Genomic DNA, 25604 nt, shown 5'->3' with positions numbered 1-25604 from the left:
GTGAAAAAAAACTATGAATTTAATAATCATGATTCTATGAGCGAGTGAGTTTGACATTTGACCCCTCTAGATTTGTAGTTTTAACTTTGATCCATACCGGGGAACACAAACAAACCTTTCTCTAACAGTTTGGAGTCCAGGAAATACAACAGGTAGGAAATCGCTTAGGTAAAATTTTTACTCCTCAGCTGTCACGTAAGGCCTTACTTTGTTCTCCATTATACACCAAGGGAGTGGAGGCGGTAGGGAAATGACCAAAGACCACTTATTCCAGCTCTTAGGATGCAGACTTCTAACATAGTTGAGACACTGTGATGCCGCACGGTGCTTAATGATGGGGAAGAAAATGAGGACTGCCTAAACAAAGATTAATGCTGTATGTTTGCTTCATGTGCTAGGAGCAAGCTACTTCTGTAATGTGTTGTGGGCCTCTTGAAAGAGTTTGCTACAGCTAGCAGGCAGGTGCAACGCATAGACTGTATAAAATATGGACGTAGTATCCGTAACGTCACCCATCTGTTTCTGAAGCGCTGTTTTGAGGCCAATCGTCGGTGGCATCCATATTGCTGCTGTCGAGCGATTGAGACATAAGCCAAAAGCTACAGTGTTCCCGCCTGCCAATCAAGTCAGCTGTTCCTCTTATTGGAAGACTCGTAATCTCAATATCTTTGAAATTGCTGCGTTAGAAAAAAAATCACCCCCGTAGTGTGTGCCGATCGAGAAATGAGCTATCCAGACTACACACTTTTGTACCAGGCTGTAAACATGTTTATTTCTGCTGTATAGATCGGCTTTTTGAATTGATGTGTATGTGGTTTCCGGTACTTCCGGAGCCAGCCTCAAGCGGATCCTCGATGAACTCTAGTTTTTAGAACTTCCGCATTGGACTCATATTTTTGGACCGGAAGTTGCCGCTTGGTGCAACTTGACAGGAGTCATGTGGGACTTTTCTATGTTAAGGTTTGTAGTTGGTATTACATTCATGCCTGCTAAATGCTTTAGGAAATCAACAGATGCTAGTAACTTTGATTTGGGTCGTGTTGTTTTGTTCTGTGAGACACCACACATGTTTTGCTTGTGTTGTGAATTGGGGTAATGTGCATTTCAATTATACAGGATTATACTTTTCCCTTTTCTGTATTTCCCTTTAACTTCTGGATTGCTTCTTTCTTATTTGGTGGTTTTGTAACTTAAACATGGAGGGAAACCTCAGTGTGTCATATCTTACCTGATAGTTTCCTTTCATACATTAGAGTATTAGCTCATCATCTACTTCCTAAAACCTACAGGACCTCTCAATAAGACACTGCTGTATGACAACATAGAAAACTTCAGTGTAACGAATCTTCTTCTTCACTCCTCTCTATGAGTCATTTCACTTGTCACATTAAATAAAAATCAGATCCATATTCCTCCTCATTAGTATGTGTCGGGGTGGACTGAGGTTTCGGTGTGTTCTGTGTCCTCAGAGAGTTTTAAAGCAAACAGCTGGCGGCTACATTTCTCCAGTGAAACACCGCCATCGTGTGGCCTGTCGGCTTCAGGCAGCTTGTTTCAGCATCTCTTGGCTATAAAGAGCTGCAAGAGCTATAAATGCCTGGAGAGGCTTTTAGGACATGTTTTCTTGGTCCTCAGGGTAAGGATCAACACAGGGAGGGGCTGTGGGACACATATTATCAGATAGGTGAGGATATAAGATGGCCATATTTTACCCTTATGTCTAATATAGATTGCTGTTAATGCTGGAGAGAGTATAACTATTTGAATTATCTGTAATTTGTATGTAATCAATTCACTTTTTTTTAAATTATAGAGCACATATATCGTTTAGGGTTCTGCATGCATCAGTAGAGGAATGTAGGTTGCATCAGAGACAATAATCTGTAAACAGGCCTTGGTTTTTTTATTTATTTATCAAACCATCTGGCTGCACATGTGCCCCTTTTATTGCGCAGTTCCTCGGCCTTTGCCATGCAAAAGTGAAAGGTACAGCCAGTTCTGAGGCATGCTTTTTCATCTCTCATGCACTCTGTAGGGCAGCTCTTGTGATGCTGCCAAGCAGCGCTGCGCCGTGTGAGAAATCAAAGCGCAGGCGTGGAGTCGGGAGGGAGCCTATCTTGCGCAGACTGGGTACTGTACATGGCCATTGATGCTGCTGGATAGATGTAGCCCCTGATGTAAATAAGAATGGCGAGGGCAGTGGGTCTAACATGCCGCGTTTTCTCTGCTTGACATCGGAACATTTTATGCCACCATCGGGATTTTTTAAAGCGCGTGGCCCTATTTTTCCTCTTTTTTCATCTGAATCCCGCTTTGACAGCTCGCCTGATGATTTCCATTTGACACAAGAGCCAAAGCAGACGGGCGGCTTCTTCTAATAAACACTCGGGAAAAACAGGTCATTATGACCTTAGTATCCTCCAGGAAAAGAAAACCATCGGATTGCTTTCACGCGGCAGCTTTCTGCTTGCATCTTTTGCTTTGGATTTCGTGTGCCGTGTCCGGAGAGGAGGATCATCATCAGTTCAGCGTTGAGGTAAGACAAATGGCCTTCCCTGCCTCCCTGGTTATCATAAATGACCGTGCTCTCTCCTCCACATCATCTACCTCAGCGTGAAAAAACATACAGAGGCTTCATATCGACTCCCCACGCTATCCGTGGGCTCGATTACCATAACACATAACAACATGGATGCATTGTAAGCCTATCAGGACAGCTCACGCACTTCAAGACGAAAATATTCCTCATCTGAAGAGTGCAATGAAACAGAACGATGCTCATTTTATTGCACTGCGGGTCCATGAGCTGAGCTGAGCCAGCCCACTGATCCCAAATGTGCAACCTAGAATTGATTGGGCTATTTTAGCAAAGATGCCCCACAGCGTGGTGTTTTGACTGTGAGATTCAGTTTTGTGACAGGCCACCACAAATTCAGACGTGATTTGGCAGCATCGTAGTGTCTGAGGGGATTATAAACATTTACAGGCACAAGTTGCATAATAGGATTTGTTTTTTGTACCTTATTAATTGATGTCATTTTCATCCTCACCTCTGGCTCCCCTCCCACCACTCTGAAGAAATTAAATGCTGAGGCTCACAGTCTCTCTCCCTCACTTTCACACACACACACACACACACACGCATACACACACACAGACATCATTATTCAATTTTTATGGCTCACTGGAATGTGCCTGATATCTCTCCGAGATCTGTGCCTTTGAACAAGCACAACACACGCAGGAAACACACCCACAGGAGAGAGCGAGAGAGGGAGAGAGGGAGTGGATGAAAAAAGGGATAAACAAGGCGTTTAGCTCAGCAGAAAGAGGGATACAAGCAGAAGGGGGAGGGATGGACGGAAGAGACAGCTAGTCAGATTAGCTAGCTGGAGCATTTCTCATAGGCTGAGCAGTGATGGGTGGGCAGCTGGTTGGCGTGCAGACAGCTGTGGATATTGTGGGCACCTCATGGCCCTCTGCTTCAGGATTGAGTCTGCCTGGCAGTGACCCTTACATGATGCTCGCTCTCACCTCTTGTCCTCTGTATGAGCTGACCTCTCGCTTTGTAGGACAAGAGGAGGCAGGGCCACAGTCCTGCACATGTACACTGACCGGCAGCCGCAAGACACAACAACTGACTAAGGTCACTAAAGGGGTTTCCATTGCAAAGAGTTGCACTGTTGTCCAGAGAGCCTCTGAGCAAGCAAACACAGGCACATTTTAACCTTAACCCTGCTGGAGCAATTAGAGCAAAGATTGCACGCTGATTCTACTTCATTTTAGCTGCCAAACAGGTGACAGTGCACATAAATGCAACCACTGTGGCTCACTTTAGTATCATTTTATTTTCTTGCTCCAATAAAAACAAACAATTTCGCAAATGTTAGTCACTTAATTGCCTCTTGTGAGATGCAGAATAATGGATGCACAGCCATATTGATTTTTAGAATGGGATTGGCGTGAGTAAGACATCTCAACAGGCAATACATTTTCAGAATTTAACAGCTTCTGTTGTGGTGCCCTTGAGCAATTCCGAAACAGTAAAATGCAATGAAGGAATTTCTTTGCTTGTAGATAGTCTTGTGGCATAAAGCGGATAATGGATGAGGGAAATGAGGATGTATTATAACAGATCAAATCAAACTGATGGAGACTGAGGTTGCTGATTGCAAAAAATTGAAAGTTTGGATACACAGCAAATCACAACTTCCTTGTTAAATGAGTCTGTGCTTGATTTTTTTGTTGTTGCAAAAACTGCCTGAATCGTGATGACAGACGAACTATCATACACATGTCCTGCTATCACACACAGCATGCAAACATGCTTAGATAATAAACCGTGTAGTTATAGAGCACGATGGCGAAGAAAGCAAGAAGTGGTAAAAAAAATACAGGAACTGTTAAATACAATTATTACACTAATTTAGTGAATGTTAACTTTTTGAAAGTTTGTCATATTATGTAGGTTTAATCAGATGACTCAAAAAAAGGCAGTCTTCTAAACACACCCACTTTGACTGTATTGTACACACTGTTCGTACACGTGAATCGTTATAGGTGACTCACTCAAGAAACTTGCAAAATCCACATATACAACATCCGTCCTCTCTGCACGTCAGTTCCAACTCCATGTCACATTTTCTTCACACTTTCCAAGAAAGGCAGGCGTCCAAAACAGATCTTAAAATAGCCCCAGTATGAAGGCCACAATCTCTCTTCTTCTTCCTCCTCTTCCACCCCGCAGGAATGGCTACAGAGGTATGGCTACCTTCCCCGCACAGAACCGGGAATGTCTGTCCTGCGCTCGGCCCAAACCATGCACTCAGCCATCGCCGCCATGCAGCGCATCTATGGCCTCAATGTCACAGGGACACTGGATGAGAGAACCAAGGAGTGAGTACACACATGAAAACACAAGCTGCGGTCGCACGAGACTGTTAATGAACACACTAATGCAAATTCTCTGCTCATTCATTTAAAATGCAGCAGGAATGGTTATCAATATTTCAATGAATTAGCACGAGACAGAAATAGAGATGCTCTTTTCACCCCCACCATCACCTCGCCTGACTCAACCTCAGGCGCAGGTTTTAACACTTCTCCTTCTTCTCATTTTGCATGATGATGCAGTGATATCACGCTGAGGTGAGAATAAATGTTTTGCCTACGTATTACTTGTTTTTTTGTACTTGTGTTAATCCGATGTGGTATGAATGAGAAACTCTTGAATTTCTTTTCAGCCCTCATTGGGATTTTTGATCTCACTCTTGTATTAGTGGCTGTAGTTTGGAGTAGTTTAGTTACAGTTTGTACAATTTTTGCTGCTCTGATTATATGTCACCTGTCAGGAAGAGAACTACTGAGTTCACTTCAGTGCTTCATGTTGTCTTGTGATGGTGTTTGCTTATAAATGTTTGTTCAGCAAACTTAATTCACATCTTTTCCACTCCTTTCTTTTCTTTTCTTTTCAAGTTGGATGCAAAAGCCTCGCTGTGGAGTTCCGGACAAATTTAAAAGTGCTTCAAGGACACGGAAGCGGAGATACGCACTGACAGGCCAGAGGTGGCAGCGTGTACACATCACCTACAGGTGAGAGATAGTGGAGGCAGTTGTCATAGCTACCATTGAGTTTTTCTTGGTTTGTTTTTTTTCCGGCGCTTATTGTGAAGTTCAGATGTGCCATTGTTAATTTTCACAGCTCTTCTCTGTCTCTCATCTCCTCTGGTATCACATGCTCTGTATTGTCATAGAGACCAAGGAAGTACGTCAAGTATGTGGGAGCACTCGCACAACTAAAGTCAGATTCACACATCCAAAGCAACACTTTCTGTACATACACCCATGTGTTGCTGTGAGTGTGTGTACTTCCAGTGTATAAATAGCATGCTTGCCGAATAGACAACAGGATCAGGCAGCTTCTCTTTTTTTAAACCCACTTCCATTTATTCTTTTCATAAAACAAAACAAACAATTTGAGCTGAGGAGCATGAAGATTGGAGGCTTTTCCCTCCCTCATTTAAAACTGTTTAAATTGTGCGTAATCTCAACAGAAATGTTCAAACTCTCATCTTATCTCGCCTGATTAAGCTCCAGCTTTTAATGGGTTCTGAGGAGGACTGATAAACGCGTCTCCAGCACAACTGCAAATTGACAGGTTACAGCAGTAATAGACGATAACGCTGTCAATTTATTCAAATCCTTCCTTCCTCCACGAATTTGAATTGATGAGCCACCTCTCCTAATGGAATGTCAATCAGTGCTGAGCCAGTGCTGCTGCTGCTGCTGACTGCACTTTATTCATGAAAATGAGTCGGGAGAGAGAGGGAGGGAGAAGATTTCCCATTCCTCTCTGCCTGTCAGGGACTGATAACGACTGCTGTGTTAAAAGTTCACTAAAAAGCTGCCGGGCTTGAAATAGTTGTGTCAAGTACAACTTTTCTTTTTACTGTCTCCTCATTTTGAAAATTTAAAATTATTCTCTTGAAATTAATGGAACAACGATGCAGTGTGTACTTTATTTGTGGTTCCCTTGTAGTTTAGTTTAGTTTAGTTTTATTCATCGTGCCATGCACCGGAAAGGTGCCCAGACCGTATGGACTTACAAGACACTGCAAAAACAAAACAAGATAAGGACAGCAACATAAGAAGATAAAGAAAAGAACAGTTACATTACTGCACATGCCCAGCAATGACCAAAAGTAAGTAAAAAACACAGTGTTACACTTCAGGCATTGGCAGTAACCACAACTAAATCAAACATAAAGTGTCCTCCTACGCTGCTGAACGGCATTTAACACAAACTGAGCAAACTGAAACACTTTGTGTGTAAACAGATACTGAAGTCTATCTTCGTCAGACATGGAAAACAAATCAGGATAATGTTATAACATTTTATGGAAAAGATGACATCTAAAATCATGACATGATGGACAATAGAACAAAAAGTGCATTTCATTTCACAACACTTTCTCCCCTCATCGGGGTACATAGTGGAACCCAGACTCCGTATGTCGCATGGTTCCCATCAAATCTCCCAGAAAACACTGCATAGCTCTGTTCTGAATTGCTTCACACTTGGATAGCTTACAAAAACTCCCCGTATGTTTTGTTCCCCAGCAGTTTCAAATATTGTCAACTCTTTCACCACTGTGAACTAGGGTTGCGCAATGAATTGCAATTTTATCATTGTTACAATTTCAGCATTTGCAATAAACACATAGCAAAAGTCTGAATGTATCAATAAAGTAGGACTGGGTCTAGTGAAGCTCAATCTAGCTATTAGCAAACCTCAGATTATTTGGTAACTGTAAAAATCAAACTTCAAGGGATATGATTATTGTGTACTCTTTAATATTTGTTTATTTATTGCACTTCATATTGTTATCGCAATATTGATCAATGTAAATGCATATTTTGTCCATACCCTGCAGGCCTCCTATGATCCCAGTATGTGAACAACGGCCTGCAGATTTCTTCTTATCTATACAGCCCTTGTTGTAATAAATTCTATCTTTCACTCACAGCATTAAAAACGTCACGCCAAAAGTGGGCGCCCGGGAGACCCATGATGCCATTCGGCGGGCATTTGACGTGTGGCAGGGTGTGACCCCCCTCCGCTTTGAGGCCGTTCCATACAGCGCCCTGGAGACTGGCAGGCGCGACGTGGACATCACCATCATCTTCGCTTCAGGATTTCACGGCGACAGCTCACCTTTCGATGGGGAGGGCGGGTTCCTCGCTCACGCCTATTTCCCAGGCCCGGGCATCGGAGGGGACACGCACTTTGATTCAGATGAGCCTTGGACCCTCGGGAACCCCAACCATGATGGTGAGTGAGAGAAAAAGTTGGTTTAAACTTAAATCTTTTCAGAGAGAAAGTGGTTGTTATAGGTAGGACAGAATGAAAAGAGCCTTCAACAAAAGAGAGAGAGGACAGCAAAAGCAAGAGAGGCTACAGCAAGAAAGTAGAAAGGAAATAACAACTGAAGAGATTATGATTATGGGGGAAAAAAAGCAAAGAATGGTTGTTAAATGCAGAGTTTTGGCAGGTAAGTAAACAAGTGTGGGCTGAGGAAGAAATGTAATAAAGATCAGTCATCAGGAGGGACAGATAAGGACTGATGGAAAGCATATATTGGAAATACAGATGGCTGGGCAGGAGGGCAGTATGACAGAGATGGTATCACAGAGTGTGAGGGCTGCAAAACCAAAACAAAGAATACAGAGACGTCTTTGATTGGGCTGTGCTCTGTGAAGACGCATCACCCCATCTGTCAGGATTTTGATGTTTTTTTCCTGCATAATAAGCTCTTCAGATGACAGGATAGAAAGCTCTGCTATTTTAAGACGTTTGTTGCTGGCACATGATTATGGCTACTCTGTTTGTTGTGAATTTGATGTATCTCAGTGGTATGCTTCAAGAGGGGTAACACAGAAATCTGACAACTGCCTAATGTATATCTATACCATTACAAAATGTAAGACTAATGTCAGGTTGTGTTATGTTACGTTACGTGACATTACCATACATAATTACAGTATCATCAGCATATTGAATGTAGTAAGGGCAACAGTGATGTTTTCTTTTTTAAATATGTTGGGTTGTGCCATGTAGCGCCATGCTCGATTTGTTGTTATTGGTATGTTTGCCATGTTGATTGTTGAGTAATTTTTTGGTTTAGCAGGCCAGGTATGGTTAACATAAGTCATTTTTCATCATAGAAGCACATTTTATGAGGGACTATATAATGGTACTGTGTGTAGTAGTGTGTCAGTAGTAGTGCTAAATAATATTAGCCTATTTCTGATAGAGGAAGTTAACAGACATTGTCTAAGCAGTTCTGTTGTAATCAAGCGGCAACCTCCGGTCTAAAAATATGAGTCCAATGCGGAAGTGATAAAAGCTGCAGTTCACCGAGGATCCGCTTGAGGCTGGCTCCAGAAGTACCGGAAGTCACATACACATGAATGGGGAAAAGACGATCTTTGCAGCATTAATAAACATGTTTACAGCCTGGTACAAAAGATGAGTGTAGTCTGAATAGCTAATTTCTAGATGTCCTCTCACTGTGAGGGGGGTGAATTTTTTTCTAATTCGGTAATTTAGAAGATATTGAGATTACTAGTCTTCCAATGAGAGGCACAGCTGCCTGCAGGAACACTGCAGCTGTTGGCTAGGAGGCTCAAAGCCCGCCTCTTTACGTCACACTGGCTCGACAGAAGCAATATGGCTGCCGCAGCCGATTGGTCTCAAAACAGCTCTTCAGAAACAGATGGGTGACGTCACGGATCCTACGTCCATATTTTTTACAGTCTATGGTTGTAATACATTATTTCATGTTGTTTCTGTGATATGCTTTACTAATCTGTTACATAACGTTAGGTTATTTTAGTCTGCATTACATTATACTGCATCGTGTTATGTTACATTACACTTCACTCTGTTAAATAACAGTATGCTATATAATGCAAAAGTGCATTATTTTACATTGTGTTACTTTAAGTAATGTAATGTTATGTTACATTACATTAGGCTATAGTATGTTATGCATTGTTGTGTGACATCATGTAATGTTGACTCATAATGTTAAGTCGCAATGTTAAGTTGTAATGTTACATCATGTTATGTTAAGTCATGTTAATTTCTGTTACGTTGTGGTCTATTAGGTCATGTCATGATAAGTCATCTTATGTTATGTCATGTGATGTCATGTAATGTGATGACATGTTCATTTCAGTTACGTTATTTTATGTCAAGTTTTGTTTAGTCATGTTATACTGCGACATTTTATCATAACTTACGTTACGTCAAACAATTTTACGTCATGTAATGTTCTGATAAGTCATGTTGTTTTATTTTATGTTACGTTACGTCATGTTATGTTTTGTGATGTTATTTTTATTTTATATTATGTCATGTGGTATAATGTTGCTAGTTTCTAGGTCAGCTAAAATGAGTTAGAGGGGGCTTTATTGTTATGTCATGGTGGATTGAAATATTCATTGTAGTCTTATGCAATATTATTTTTCGCTTTGTCATACTTGACTAGTGCGATTTATTTAGCTATCCTATGTTTAAGTATGGGTTCTATTGTTATGCTGTTTATTATATTTTGTCAGAGGTAATAGGTGGGTAGGATAGTACATGGATGGATGGATGGATGGATGGATGGATGGATGGATGGATGGATGGATGGATGGATGGATGGATGGATGGATGGATGGATAAATAGATAGATAGATAGATAGATAGATAGATGGATGGATGGATGGATGGATGGATGGATGGATGGATGGATAAATAGATAGATAGATAGATAGATAGATAGATAGATAGATAGATGGATGGATGGATGGATGGATGGATGGATGGATAGATGGATAGATAGATAGATAGATAGATAGATAGATAGATAGATAGATAGATAGATAGATAGATAGATAGATAGATGCTATAGCAGGCTATGACACCATCCTGTTATGTGATACCTTTACAAGCTTATCACCATCATAACAGGTACTCAGGTTTCTTAAAATGGGATGTGTTATGCTGTTATCATGTCATGTGGTGTTTGGTTTTGTTTTTTTGCATTTGTTGTGGTATTAAGGGCATATTAGGTTATTTTTTTTATTGCTATATTAGGTTGGTTAATAACGAGTTATGTTGTGTTGTGCAATTTCATATAATGTTATGCTATATCACAATATTTTGGATAATGTGATTGCCAATTCATTTAGGTCATGCTCTTATGGATCATATTATACACTTAACATGTGGACCAACAGCAGGCAGGGAGAAACAGCCCAGAGAGGGAGATAAGATGCCTTTTCTTAGCCCTCCATCCACACACACTCTCTAATTACCCTAGCTACAGGGCGCCAGGCTTGTCAGAGCACCACTAGGCTACTTTGCTAATACCCATTGTGCAGTACACTTAAATTTTATCCTCCCATTAGTGGAAGAGGAGGGAAACAGCTCACATTGTGTTTGTTCTGGGAAACTGCTTGCCACCCATCAGCTGCCCTCCCTCTTTCTCTCTCTCTCTCTTTTCTTTTGTTCTTAAACTCCAATGGTAATTGTCTCAGACTCCCAAGTCAAATTCGTGTTCACCCTTGCACAGTGTCCTACGGTTATCTGCATGGAGTGCTGCTGAGGCTGAAAAGCTCCTGTCTCTGTTCATGTGTCTGGAAAGCTGTGCAACCTTTAATGGGCTTTCACAGCAGTGTAATTGTAAATGTTGCATGTTGACATGTGCACTAATGGTAGTTGCGGCCTGTCTCCTGGGAGCCCTTATGGGATATTTTTTGGTTAGGTGGAAGAGGCTGGTTGTGTGAGATTAATGGGGGAGGGGGAGGTGTAACCTTTTAGCTGCTGGCTAAGGGTCAGTGGTTGTTCGTTGCAGCGCTCCTGGCAGGAGTGCATATCATGTTTTAAAGGGCAACAATCTCCCGGGGACAGCTTCAGTCACAAGCTGTACGTAAACGGTGTGCTTCTCTCTAAATCAGGTTGACACCACAAGCTGAGTGCTAACCACAGACAGTGCCTGTGACATTTTTCTTATCTCATTTATCTGTGTGTTTCAACATGCTACGACCCACAATGTTTTCACTGAATTCCAACATGTGCATGTGTTCAGGTGCATTGTATGAATGTGTGCTTGTATTTTCAGTGTTTTTTTTGCTCTGGGCATGGAACGTGAGTGTGTGTCCCTCTGCCTCCCTGTGAGCGGTGGTGCACATGTGGCTAATCTGCTCTTACTGAGAAAAAGAGGGAAAGTGGTCATGCTTTGCAATTTACCTCCAGTAATCTTTCCCTGCACTGTTGAACCGCATCAGCTCAGTGGAAGTTACTGCTGGACTGGAGGGCCTGGAGTAATGATTATTTCCATTGTTGATTAATCAACCAGTTATCTGTCAATTTGAAAGTGAATTGTCTGTGGGTAAAATGTCAGCAAACGATGACATTGTGAGGTCTGACAGGGCAATGCAATATCTTAAAAACGCTGACTTCTCTTTATCAGGGACATAAAGATAAGTGAATCAGATTCACTTGGAGAAGCAGTTGACATTTCTGCTTTCATAAACAACTTAAATGGTTCACAAATGATCAAAATAGTTCTTTATTGTGTAATCAAGAAAATGCCAGAGGACTAGTGAGTAGGCAGTTTTTATGTAATATGCTTACGAATGCTCCCACATATCTTATTGTCCAATCTCTTGGATTGATTCCTTTAACACATTTAAGATAGCCACTTCTCTTCTGTTGCTCTGTAGTGGCTGTATAGATACTGAAAAGTGTTTGATACCCTTATCAAATGTATTCGTTAGAGTTCATGATGTGTTTCCATGTTTTTTACAGGCAGTAAAGAGCACATCATATCCTTACATGTATTTTTCTCTACTTCAGACTCAGTATTTACACTCTGCTGGATATAGCAGTGTTTTTAATTTTACACTGTTTCCTCCCCCCTCTCCAGGTAATGACCTCTTCTTGGTTGCGGTGCACGAGCTTGGCCATGCCCTCGGCCTGGAACACTCTAACGACCCGACTGCTATTATGGCTCCTTTCTACCAATACATGGACACGGAGAACTTCAAACTACCTCACGATGACCTGCAGGGCATCCAGAAAATCTATGGTAACCCTTCAGAAAAATACTGCACTCTTTTGTTAGCTTGTCTTACAGAGTGGATATAGAAGTTGAACAAAAGTATTTTGTTAGCTTGCATTTTTTTTGCCAATGTTACCAACAGTATGTTTTTTGTTATTCCAAAACTTTGTTAAAGTTATGTAATAAAGCCCTAAAAATACTGGAGCTGTAACTTTGTTTCTAGTGTATATTACAAATGACAATGTAACAATGAGTAATGTTGGTTTAAATGCCAATAAACAGCATTTGTCTTGTCAGCTGTGAGAGAGGAGAGCAAACAGGTGTTTTAACAGCAAAGTGAGTCAGCTAACAGAGCTCCAAAGAGGCCGAAATCTGTGCCAAAACTGAAGACACATTGGTCAAAAAACTGTGAAGTTATGTAATATTTCACTGGGCAAAGTCCCAAATGTAGCTCAATCTGACAAACACTGAAAATCCACCGAACACACACACACACACACACACACACACACACACACACACACACACACACACACACACACACACACACACACACACACACACACACACACACACACACACACAGACACAAACACACACACAAAGAACAGTGCCACTAAAAGGAAGGGCAAGAGAAGAGGATAAAAAAGTTGCTGTCTTTTCAGGTCCACCGGATAGAGCTCCCCAGCCCACCAGGCCCCCACCCACAGCCCCTCCACCTCGCTTCCACCCTCCCTCAGACCCCCGTAAGAATGACCGCCAAGCCAGACCCCCTCGCCCTCCTCAGGGGGCCAAGCCTTCCAACCCAAACTCCAAACCTGACATCTGTGATGGAGGCTTCAACACCCTGGCCATCCTCCGACAGGAGCTCTTTGTGTTCAAGGTAGAGGAGATCATCAGCTTGAGCTGTTTTTTTAAGCTGTTGAGACAGGGAGCAGGAATGGTTTTGATAATGATGATTCTACCTTTGTCATCTCCACAGGACCAGTGGTTCTGGAGGGTACGAGACAACTCAGTAGTCCCTGGCTACCCAATGCAGATCAACTACTTCTGGAAAGGCTTGCCTCCCAAAATTGACGCTGTGTATGAGAACAGCGAAGGGAAGTTCGTCTTTTTCAAAGGTATTAAATCCAACAGTATTTGCCATTTTGGAACATTTTTCAGACTTTTTTAAAGAGTACCTTTGGGAGTTTCTGACCACTGGTGCTATAGAGCAATGCTTGAATGAGTGAATTAATGTTTTTTTGCCCACAGAAACACTGAAAAGTAGAGGTTGACAAAAGACTAATTTATGTCACTTTTTTCTAGCTATTTTGTTGATTTAAAGTGACTTTAAAGATAATGAAAAATGTTAATGAAATACCAAGTTCTTGCTGTTTTGCTGTTTGAAAAGAGTTAGTTCAAAATGCATTACCGTCAGCAACAATACACAGACAGTACATTGATATGGAAATTAAAGCTCCAGTAAGAAACTTTCCATTTCTGTCAATTTTGGCGCCACCCTGTGGACAAAGTGTCTTTGCTGACTTTGTCCTGTACATGTGCACATTGTGTGTCTTGGAAAAAAGTCTCATCCTGCTCTCTGTTAACAGTCAAATGTATCACTCACTGAGAATTTTTGCTGCGGAACATTTGACAAAGAGATGTATTAAATGTGTAAATTAGTCACATACGATGACACCTATCCCCCCCACCCCCACCCCCCCAGTGATGGACCCATACATAAAAGATGACTTCATAGAAATAGTCACTTCTCTTGTTGATGGTCTTGTTTGCTTTTTTAGATCATTAAGAGATGTCAATATTAATTTCAGTATGTTTCGTTATCAGAAACAAAGTCCTCACAGGATCTTTATAGGATAAGCTCTGCAAATGTTTACCAGGAAGGAAAGTCGTCGTTCAAAAGAAACTGAAGTGGGGTTTAAAAAACTTCACGTAAACATCAATTGTTTGTTTACAAGAAAATTTCATAGAGCACCTTCATTTATTTATTTTTTCAAATTAGATGTTTTTTCTTAGGTTTAATCATAAAATACACCAATTTAAGCTACAAAACATGGAAAACAGGGCTATACAAATAACCCTGTATGTCCTCTATCCCTCATACAAATATAAAGTATTCATGATATTTTTCTACTAGACTCCAAATATGTGTCAACTGACTGATCTACCAATGAAAATCAGTAATATTATATTGCATGTTACCATTTTAATCAGATATGTACGTGTGAGCCCCTTTGACATACAGTAATCTTTCATCATATATCACCGATTGGTTGACTCTGAGGTTGTTTTGCATCCTCTCCGCCAACAGAGTGGGTGCAGGTCCGGTACAGCCATCCGTCCATCAGGCAGATTAACATGACATCTGTCACCCAGTGGGATCAGAGTGCCTCATGCTTTATTTATTCACTCAGGGGGACTTAGCTGCTTTCTGTGTGTGTGAGAGAGTGTGAGAGAGTGTCTTGCTACTTACTGCAAGCACACACCACATCACAGCAGCTCTCCTCACTCTGCCTGAGGCACTTATGATCAAACCGAATTAAATGCAACAATAGCGTCAATAAAAATGAAAACAACAAGTCTCGGCGGAGTAGCGTTCAGAGCGTCATCTTGTTGTCTATTGTATTAAAGATAACGGCGCATAGATTTTCTGCTGTGCAATGTTTTGTTAACTCGGTGATGCTTCTTACATTTGAAATCATGTGAATGGAAATTGAAAACAGTGATGACTAACAGAACACACACACACACACACACACACACATATACAGGAGGCTTGAATGAGCAACCAGCGTGCAGAGTTTTGAGGTCATCTTTATTATAATGTCTTTTTTTTTTTTCCGAGAGCCTCCTAACTCTGTGTGTGTATTTTAGGAAACCGTTTCTGGGTCTTCAAGGACACAACTCTCCAGCCTTCGTACCCTCAGGACATCTCACTGTTTGGGAGCGGCATGCCCACTCAGAGTATCGAGACAGCTGTCTGGTGGGAGGATGTCGCCAAAACCTACTTCTTCAAAGGCGACAGGTTGGTGTGGAATCATTATGAGCGCTGTTATGAAGTTACAGGCTGACTGGATTCAATTGGAGGAGTACTATGAAGACTGATGGCTTGGTTATCTTTCTACAGTGGCCCTTCGAAACACTCTTGCAGAAAATGTTTGCCTTCTGGTGAAAATCAATTGGTACACTGAAACATTTTCAGGGAAAACTCAGGAAATAATGTGGTTAGTAGTAAATGTGTTTACTACTGTGCATACTGGTAACCATAGAGTGGACAGGGGTATGATAACATACACAGCATTGACTCCATGAGCAAAAAGGGGACTAATTATGTCCTCACAGGTTTAAAAACAGCAAAGACTGAGCCATATTTTCATTACATGGTGCATCAGGTTAGCATAGCTAGCACAACAATGACTTAATTTTGGGGCTTCAAATCGTTTGCTTCTGACGATGGTTTTAAATCTGGCGTTGTAATTATAGCTCAGTTATTTTTCTTTCTTTGTTTGATCCATTTTGTCTGCTTGTGGGGCGTTTAAATGAATTTAAGGGCTGTTTTGCTCAAGGTATTGAATTATTTTTCAGGTTTGTGGATCAATACATCTTTGGTGTTGTCATAGATTAGCTGGCACCATTAAATATTTTGAAGCTGCTTCATGTTGCTTTTGAAAGCTGACAACTCAACAGCTGATATATTATCCAATCCATAATGAACCAATGGCAGAGCAGAAGTTATAATTGAGAATACATATCTCCAGAGTTTAAGCTTTTTTTATATACAAGAGCTGAATAATTTATATCCATGGTGGTAGTTTGTTACATGTGGACTGAAACAGGACACTCTTTCCAAATCTGAGAATCTGTTGTTTATTTATTGTAATGGTCTTAACATTTGAGTGTGTGCCAGTGTGACTCACATGTTTGTTCAGCTGTCATGATAAATCATATCCTAAGAGGTCAAGAGACCCTGTGGTGAAAGCTGACAAAATGCTTTGTCATGATACTGTCATCCCTCAACCTTCTGCTGCACATCATGGCAAACAGGACGTTCTGTCGATCGTCTCAAACAAGATTTTATCACTCTCTAACTCTCGCTCTTTCTCTCTTTCTCTCTCTCTCTGAAATGTGATGGGGTGTTTGTTCTAATTCCAAGAAATGACACTGTGCAGCGAGATTAATGTGTGTGAGCGCCAGGGTATGAGAGGCAGATCAATCACAATAATGCCTGAAACAGATTTGTCTGGCAGATAAACACAGTATGGATGATTGATTGGATGCTTTCTCTGGTTATGTGAATTAAGTCAGTAGGCTATTAGCAAAGAAATATGAACCAAGGAAGCCCCAGACTAGTTATCATATTCACAGAACCAGAATAGACTTTGTGGAATAAACTGGCAGAGCCCCTAAGACTACCTTTTTTAACATTTTTGACTTAAAAATTGAAGCTGTCGCCATATTGATATTTGGAGCCAGAAGTGACTGTAGGGGCTAAGAAGATAGAGTTTGGGATGTGACAGCCACTTGCAACAATCATGAAGCTTTTTTTTATCACATGGTAGCCATGCACTAAAGCATACCCTGCTTTATCATCTGTTATCCTCTGAATAAAATCATTAAACTACAACATAGACATCAACATACTGAGGAGAGGTATGAAAGAGAACATTAAATCATGAAACAAATGGTGACTGGAGTCAAAGATCATATGAAGGATGGATCATCTTCTAATAGACTTCTGTTTAAACTGACTTCTTGAAGTGACCAATACAGTCGTCCCCTGCTGACCACGAGAAAGAATGCATGTTTAAGGCACTCTGTACGGTGGCCAAGAAGGGCAGACGAACTGCAACGGCCTGGATGATCTTCATCAGAAGAAACGACTCATCTTTAAAAATGCTCACAGAGTCAAAAGCTCTTTTTTCTTTTGTAGTGTTTCATGATTTAGTGTGTTTTTTGCTTTTCATCATTTGTGTATTTGGAGCGTGTTCGGTGTTGATGCCGTTGTATCTTCTTTTTGCAGCACATTTTCTCACTGCGTTTGCTTTTTACTTTTGCGTGTGTTTTTAAAGATGCATCGTTTCTATATTTGCAGCTCATTTCTCCTGATGAAGATCGTTTCAGCCAACATAACTTTGGCACTGGCTTTACTTTTGAGACCCCAAGGCAACTGCCACTTGTTTTATACAGCCAACGATCAGTCTTCTGATTAAGTTCTGTAAAAGCATTAGTATTACGACCGAATATCATAACTTTGTTATTATGAAAGAAAGGATAAGGCAACATTGTTTTATTTTGTAAGTGAGGCTTATTTTCAGTTTTTTAGATTGACACAGTAACTCAAAGCAAACGTCCTTGGACAGTTTTTGTTTTACTTATCAAGGTCCCCTCCTATTTTCTATGTGGACAATTCTTTCCTCTGCAACAGGAATACAGTCTTGGCTGCACAAACTGTACACCTGGCACTACTTTTTAAAAAGCCTGGATTCAAGAGTGTGAAATCCTTTCACACTCCTTTGTCTTGATGTTTGCTTTTGTCTCTCATTTGAGGTCCTGTTAAAGGAAAGACCAAGCTGGGCACATTTGGATACTTGCTACAGCTGATAGGAGAAGAACATAAAATATAGAATCTGTTGTTTTCTACATTAGACTGACAAATGCATGTTGTGTGATGATTTTGGTATGTACTGTATGTCCAGGTATTGGATTGATTAAATTAACACTGTCCAGTTTTGTGTGTACTCAAAAAATACTGTCTTCTTCCTGTAATTGCTCTGTGTTCCATCAGACCTTTATGCATGTCTCTTATGTGACCAAAGTACTTATGTCTGTTCTGACATAGATACTGGAGGTACAATGAGGACATGAGAACCATGGATCCAGGTTATCCCAAACCCATTACCATCTGGAAGGGCATCCCTGACTCTCCTCAGGGGGCTTTTGTGGACAAGGCCAACGGTATGGGAGCTTCATTTATGGACCGCATTACAAGTCAGTGACAACTATAAGAGAATTTTTCACATACTGGCATTACATAACATCTGTTAATAAGACACTGTGACATTCATAAAAGATAGAATTTAGATAGAATGTTTAGATTTTACGTACTCTAGAGAGACTTAGGGCCCCTATGATGTTTGTTCAGTGTGTTTCCATTGTTTCGATCCATAAACATGACATAGTGAAGCTGACTGTCATATTAGAATATCTGAAAAACATAAAGGTGAACACTGCTTTTGCAATACAGTACGCCATTAGTAGATTGGCGTCCATTACAAGAGACAACACGATATTTTTAAAAATGTTTTTATATTTCATTATTTTAAGTTATGTTTTTTTAGAAGAAGTGCCAAATATAAGCTGTTAATTGTCCTTAAATAGGGTTTCTTGTGTTTTGTGTAATACTAAAACATACGGTACTTTCTGACATTTTTGTGGATCATCAAGAAAATACAGTTGTCAGTCCTTATACTAGTCGGTAGTGCAGCCTTCAATCAAGCACACTGAATGGGCAGGGGTCTTTTTTTAGCGCCATGGGACCCACTTTAGTAAATAGACCATGTAATTGAACGTTAAAAACAAAACAATGCAATAGTACAGTTGAAATGATTTTAATTAAATAAGTCAAAGGGTTGAGGTAGGGAGGGATGAGAAAGGGTTGAAGTAAGAAGGGATGAGTAGGGGTCGAGGCAAGGAGAGTTGAGCAGGGGTCGAGGATGAGGGATGTATAGCAGTCAAGGCTTGAAATCGTCAGGAACAGAGGGATTGGGTCACCCATCTGTTTCTGAAGCGCTGTTTGAGGCAAATCGTCGGCAGCAGCCATATTGCTGCTGTCGAGCCAGTCTGATGTAAAGAGGCGGAGTTTGAGCCTCCTAGCCAACAGCTGAAGTGTTCCCACAGGCAGCTGTGCCTCTCATTGGAAGACTCGTAATCTCAATAACCTCGAAATTGCAGTGTTAGAAAAAAATTCACCCCCCTCACAGTGAGAGTAGATTGAGAAATTAACTATCCAGAATACACTCGTCTTTTGTACCAGGCTGTAAATATGTTATATATTTTATATAACGGATCCTCGATGAACTGCAGCTTTTAGCACTTCCGCATTGGACTCGTATTTTTAGACCGGAGGTTCCCGCTTGCACCTGACCCAGCATGCTGCAGAACAGATCCAACAGAACAGTCATACTATATACTATCAAACAGAGGATAAGATAAGATAAGATAAGATAAGATAAGATGAGATAAGAGATTCCTTTACTCGTCCCACACGGGGAAATTGAAGTGTTACAGTAACAGAGTAGACAAAGTGCAAAAGAAATATATAAAGCAACCAAGAGCCTATAAATGAACAATTATTAAAAAGTTATTAGCTATTAGAATTAAAATCAAAATTAAGGAGAGGAGAGGAGAGGAGAGGAGAGGAGAGGAGAGGAGAGGAGAGGAGAGGAGAGAGTAATGGTGTTTGTGGGGTGGGGGGGTAGTGAGTGCTGAGACGAGTAACAGAGAATGGGTTAGGCAGGCTTATATGCACAGGTGCAGGTAATTACACAGGTGAAAGAGATAGCGAGCTGCAGGTGATGGAGTTAATTTAGAAGTGGGGTCATATCAGGACTTGTGCTATACTGACTTCATTAGTCGTTCATTGTTGTTACTCATCTACACAATCAACTCATATGTGTCTACACAATACTGGCTAATCTCTCTGAAAGTGTCTGAGTGAACATGTTTCCCCCCCCCCTCCAGGCTTTACCTACTTCTACAAGGGGAAGGAGTACTGGAAGTTCAATAACCAGCTGCTTCGTGTGGAGCCAGGCTACCCAAGGTCGATCCTGAGAGACTTCATGGGCTGCGACGGCTTACCTGCTGACCCCGACTGGGACTGGAGTCCTCCGGTGGCAGAAGAGCGTCACTACGACAACGGCGACGTGGACGTAGTCATCAAACTGGACAGCACGGGGGGCACGGAGAAAGCAGTGGCCATCGCTATCCCTTGTGTCCTGGCGCTGTGCATGATGGTCCTCCTCTACACCGTTTTCCAGTTCAGGAGGAAGAGCACACAGCGCCACATACTGTACTGCAAGCGCTCCATGCAGGAGTGGGTGTGAGGGACTGTTACTGCTCTGTGTAAAGGGGTGTGAAGCTCTGATAAAGGTCTAGTCATTACTTGAAGCCCTGAGTACAGTAATTGGAATCACTGTAAAGGTGTGCGCGAGGATTGCCATGTTGGCAGATTTGAAAACTGCTTGAATTCGTTACGAACAAGCTGCGAGAGAGCGAAACGATCAGCAGAACTCAAATGAAGACAGTGAGGGAGCCACATCCCCTATGTCCAACTAATATGTATGTATCTGCTTCGACTTCTTTCTGTATCTTGGAATGAACTCAATTAAGTGAGACAGTTAAGCTACTGTAAGTGGGACCTTTGTCTGTCCTCGTCTCTGCACGCCGCTTAAAAGCCCCTAGCACTAACTTCAGTGGACAAATTAGATATAGGCTTCTACTTTACTTTCATTCCTTAATTAAATTGCTCTGAGCTGTGCTTTTTTTCATTTAGGGTCCCTGTAAAAGATAATTCATTGTGTGGAGGACTGATACACAAACCAAATATGACCTTTTCTTCCAAAGAGGATTACTGCTCGATGTTGTTTTTGATGGGATCATTTTCCTCCATGGATCGAAACATAGTGGCATCATAACTCTGATTTTTTTCTTTTGTTCCCGCCATCGGTATTCACATCCACCCATCTGCTCTGTTATCTTTGGGGATGGGAAGCAGCCGTTAGGAAGAGCTAGGAACTCAAGACTGTGGTGGCGGTCTATCTCCAAAACAGGGGCCAAAAACCTCTCTGCAATATTTACGAGACTGCCTTAATCACGGATTGCTTAAACTCCCTTCTCTTTCTCTCTGTTCCTCTGGTCTGGATGGTGGAAGCTGGGGGACGCAGTAGGAATACTAACAGGCATTAATTTCAACCCATAATGCAATTTCAAAAACCAGTAATTAAGGACAGTTTGATCCACAAAGGGTTCATTGCTCTTGAAAACGTGCAAAGCAGCGCTAAATACCTGATGGCACGAAGGCTTTTAGCTTTCATTTGCTGCCTCACTAGAGTGTGTGAGAGAGAAAGGGAAGGTTAGATGTGTGTGTGGAGGAGACAGTAATTACCCACACTATATATGTACTGTATCATACTGTAGTGTCTGCTTCATTTAAAGAGCTTACATCATGTTCCCCCTCTTTTTCCTGCCATGTTTGGACTCTGGTGTCCCAAACGGTGTCATTCCATACATTTTTAACATCTGAACTAATCCACAGTTTGTTTTTGTTTTCAACTTTTATACAAGGTTTGTAAGTTTAGATAATATTTCTCATCAAACTGGACACAAAGAGGGGGGAAAGGCAATGGAAAGGATGTAAAATGAGACACGTACAGTATTTCTCATGTAAAAAAGAAAGTCATCTCTGCATACCTGTTTTATATCAGCTGACATTATTTCTGCCCACAATGCTCCATCTTCTCACCAAGTTAGTGCAAAAGTTTTGAGGAAATGCAAAGTTAAATCACAGCTGTTAAGAAAAAAAAACACAAAGAAACCCGCCAAAATAAAGGAAAGTTATTATTTGGATTCTTGATGACTTTAAAATAAAAGGGAAACCTGGTTGTGCCATCAATGCAGCCAGGTTGATTTATCCACAGAGTTATAAAAAACTATACTTATGTAATATTAACAAACTACTAACAAGTTCTTGTAAAAGTAATCTAACAATGTTTGAATTAACAAGCATATAAAAAAACCCAATATCAGCTAAATTAAGTCTGATGATGAATATTCAACGCGTGTATCCCAATCTATGATGTACGAATATTTATGACATCATACATGAACCATAAAAAGTTGAATCAGTAAGTATGACAAACATTAAGAGTTAACGTAACAAAAGGCAGACTCTCTGAGGTGAGATGGAGCGAAAACCGTGCAGGGGCTTTTCCTCCTGCTGTGTGTTGTATTCAGAATGCAACACACAGCCTGGATCCAAGTGAAATATAATGTCTCGCAATTGCCTTTGATTGCTGCCATATATGTGACAATGTGGTTGTGTGGTGTAGCGTTTCTAAGAGTTTGCCAGATGACCAGTCTGTGAGCATTCATGATGTGATTTTTTATTTTATATTTGTGCTCTCTGATTTTGTTACTCTTTTACTAGAAACGGTCATCAACATTTACTGTACAGGATATCTGCATATCTTCCATTGATATTAAGGCAATGCCATTTTTATAACATACCACAGCAGGAAATTGAGGTTTAAAATGTACCTATGTATGGATTATCAAAAGGATGAATCTTGAAAGATGTTATTGAATCTGTCATGGAAGGGATAATAACTTTGAATCTCCATAAGGGCAATGCATGCCGTTGTTGAATTAAGATGTCATTCTGTTGACTGTGGATCATTTGGACACTCATGTTCGACTCAGTCTTTGCCATTCTGGTTAAATAAGGTTGCTGGTTTCTGTTGGATGCATAGACACACCAGAGCTGTCATGTTTTTCAAACCATGTGAAATGACTATCTTCCAGTCTGTCCTCCCCGTTCCAATCTCCAGGTGACAGTCAGAGCGCTGAAAAGAAAATGTACACATTTCAAAGAGAGGAACATCTTTGCTTTCCCAGAGCGATGCAGAATTGCTGCGTGCACCAGTCCATGTTGATTCATGACCACTGTAATTTAAAGGAGGAAGCAACAGCCTGTGGCTCAGTGTTGTGTGTGATGTCTTATCAGTTTGTGTGTTTGTGGTGAGGGTCTGACGGCTCCGGAGAGTGTGAATTAATGATGACCAGTGAGGCGAGTCGGTACTATATATTATTGCCGTATTTATTCCTCTGTGCTCAGCACCTCAAATCTTGCATTGCATTGTACTGAGGGCGAGAACCTGTCAATAAAGTGGGTTTGAAATGCATTTCTTCTCTCCTAAAGTAATCTTCTTCCTCTGATATTGCTTCAGTAACAAACACTTCATTCGGTGTGGATGTTTTCTCTCCTCTTAAAGACATAGACCACAAACTTGCAAAGATACCAAAAGTACAAAGGTCTCCCTGACACTTAATCCACTTAAAATGCCTGACATTTTAGAGAGAATAAACAGGAATTGTAAGTGCTCTGACCTGTCCCTGTTTATCTCCAGACTCCTCAGTGTTTTTTTCTCCATGCCTTGACACTCACTGCCAGGCATAAGTCATTAAAGGAAGTAGAAGAGGCCGATTAGACGGCAGTCGATAGCAGAGAGGCAGGGTGCAGAGGAGACGGAGAGCATTTTGCAATAATTGCAATCAAGATCATCTACACACACACAGACACACACACACAGACACACACAGACACACACACACACACACAGACACACACACACACACATACACACACACACACAGACACACACAGACACACACAGACACACACAGAGAATATATACCCCGAGGCGTTTGAGGAGAATACATAGCATGAATACAAAGACCAACTGTTTACTGTCTGCTTGGGAAAATTGTGTTTTATTACACCACTCTAGGATGACTGACAGATTTGCATGGATTCTTCGACCCCAGACGCCCGCTGCCCCCAACACACACACATAGACACCCCACACAAAGACACGAGACATTCTTTTTCACAATTTCTGTCACAGATTTTTTTTTTTTTTTAACCATGTTTGTTTCTTCAGTCAGTCTTTAAAATGTAAATATGTGTAACAGATTTTGGTTGTGTTACATGTGCCATGTCATGAAACTACCCACAACCAATTTCCAAAACCAATCTGCTGCTCTGACGCCACGTGATGTCTCCCTTCCTCGCTCTGGCCGGGCCACAATCCCTGCCCACATCGCTGTCACAGTCTCTCTTCCTGTGACCGACGCTGGTGGCTGCAGACCTCGTGCCCTATGCTTATCTGTACACCTGTTCTCTCCTCCTCTCGACCTTGCATGTTTGCCAGCCTGTCGTCTACTATCAGAAAGGAACTGAAGTTTTGTACAAGCTTATAGATGTAAACATAAATGCTAGGTTGAAATCTGAGCATCAGTGGTTGCACTGTGTTCACTTGACCTTGATGTAGATTGTGCTCATTCACTTCTTCTTCTTTTTTGTCACCACATCTGCTAAAATGTGTCCATGAATTTCCTAACACTTCTTATTTCATTCTCTCTCTTTTTTTGCTGTCTTTTTAGCAACATTAACAGTTTACAGTAACAGGAGGAGGGCGGGGTTAGCCGACAGAACTTGTGTATTTATGAAAACACTTTTGCCATTCTAGAAAGTAACATTTTGGACCACTATTTCAAAAAATTAGGAAGACAAAAGAGGACAAGCTATATATTTATCTTTTTTACAAAAGCCAAATATTACAGATGTTTTAAATGGTCATGGGGCCCAGGTTTCCCCTCCTGTCGGCACACCTGTGTATTGCAAATAAGTATGCGCATATTGTGTGTGTGTACTTATATCATGCTCTCACACGCCAACACTGAAATCAAACTTTTTATAGGTCATGGTCTCTTGTAATCTCCTCCCTCAAAGTGAAAGCCATGACATGCATACAATAATCCAACTATTTTTACCCAGGAAACTTGGATTAAGTCTTGCAGAAATTGTATTAAATGTATTCCCCTTGACAAAGCAAGAACAGTTGAGAAATTGTTGTTAGAGCTTTCTACGGAAAGTACATTTTTTACCAATTAGACATGAAATCAACAGGTACAAACAAAATGATAATATATTTGTAAAACTTGGTTTAATGAAGACAGAACACATCACATGTTTCTACAGCTAGGAAAGTGGAAATACATCTTCCATATTGCACAATAGACACCTCAGCAAGCAGGGTTTATTATACTTTATTGTCCAGATTGCATAATTGTTGCTTCCTAGCTTTGCTGTTGAAATTTTGTCACAAAATAACATAATACTTTTGTGACATTTGAAATACAATTTGCAGT

At 41.0% G+C, this 25604-nt stretch overlaps 1 protein-coding gene across 4 annotated transcripts; it reads left to right on the top strand.

Annotated features, from left to right (window-relative positions):
* The first annotated feature begins 1971 nt into the window (after positions 1–1971).
* Positions 1972–23576, top strand: mmp16b (matrix metallopeptidase 16b (membrane-inserted)). Of its 4 annotated transcripts, none has more exons than XM_034702173.1 (11): positions 2077–2536; positions 4748–4896; positions 5134–5148; positions 5476–5592; positions 7527–7831; positions 12480–12641; positions 13280–13497; positions 13597–13735; positions 15492–15642; positions 18457–18605; positions 20358–23575. In XM_034702173.1, the coding sequence occupies exons 1-11, from the start codon at positions 2405–2407 to the stop codon at positions 20717–20719; spliced, it is 1899 nt and encodes a 632-aa protein (XP_034558064.1). In that variant the 5' UTR covers positions 2077–2404; the 3' UTR covers positions 20720–23575. The 4 variants fall into 4 exon arrangements, with proteins under 4 accessions (XP_034558067.1, XP_034558064.1, XP_034558065.1 ...); XM_034702175.1 differs by having other exon boundaries at positions 2405–2536; positions 18457–18572; XM_034702176.1 differs by lacking the exon at positions 5134–5148 and having other exon boundaries at positions 1972–2536; positions 18457–18572.
* Positions 23577–25604: the final 2028 nt, after the last annotated feature.

This window comes from Notolabrus celidotus, chromosome 15 (assembly GCF_009762535.1).
Source record: "Notolabrus celidotus isolate fNotCel1 chromosome 15, fNotCel1.pri, whole genome shotgun sequence".
NCBI lineage: Eukaryota > Metazoa > Chordata > Actinopteri > Labriformes > Labridae > Notolabrus > Notolabrus celidotus.
Note: the sequence above shows the minus strand (reverse complement) of the source record. Positions and strands in the feature narration are given on the sequence as shown.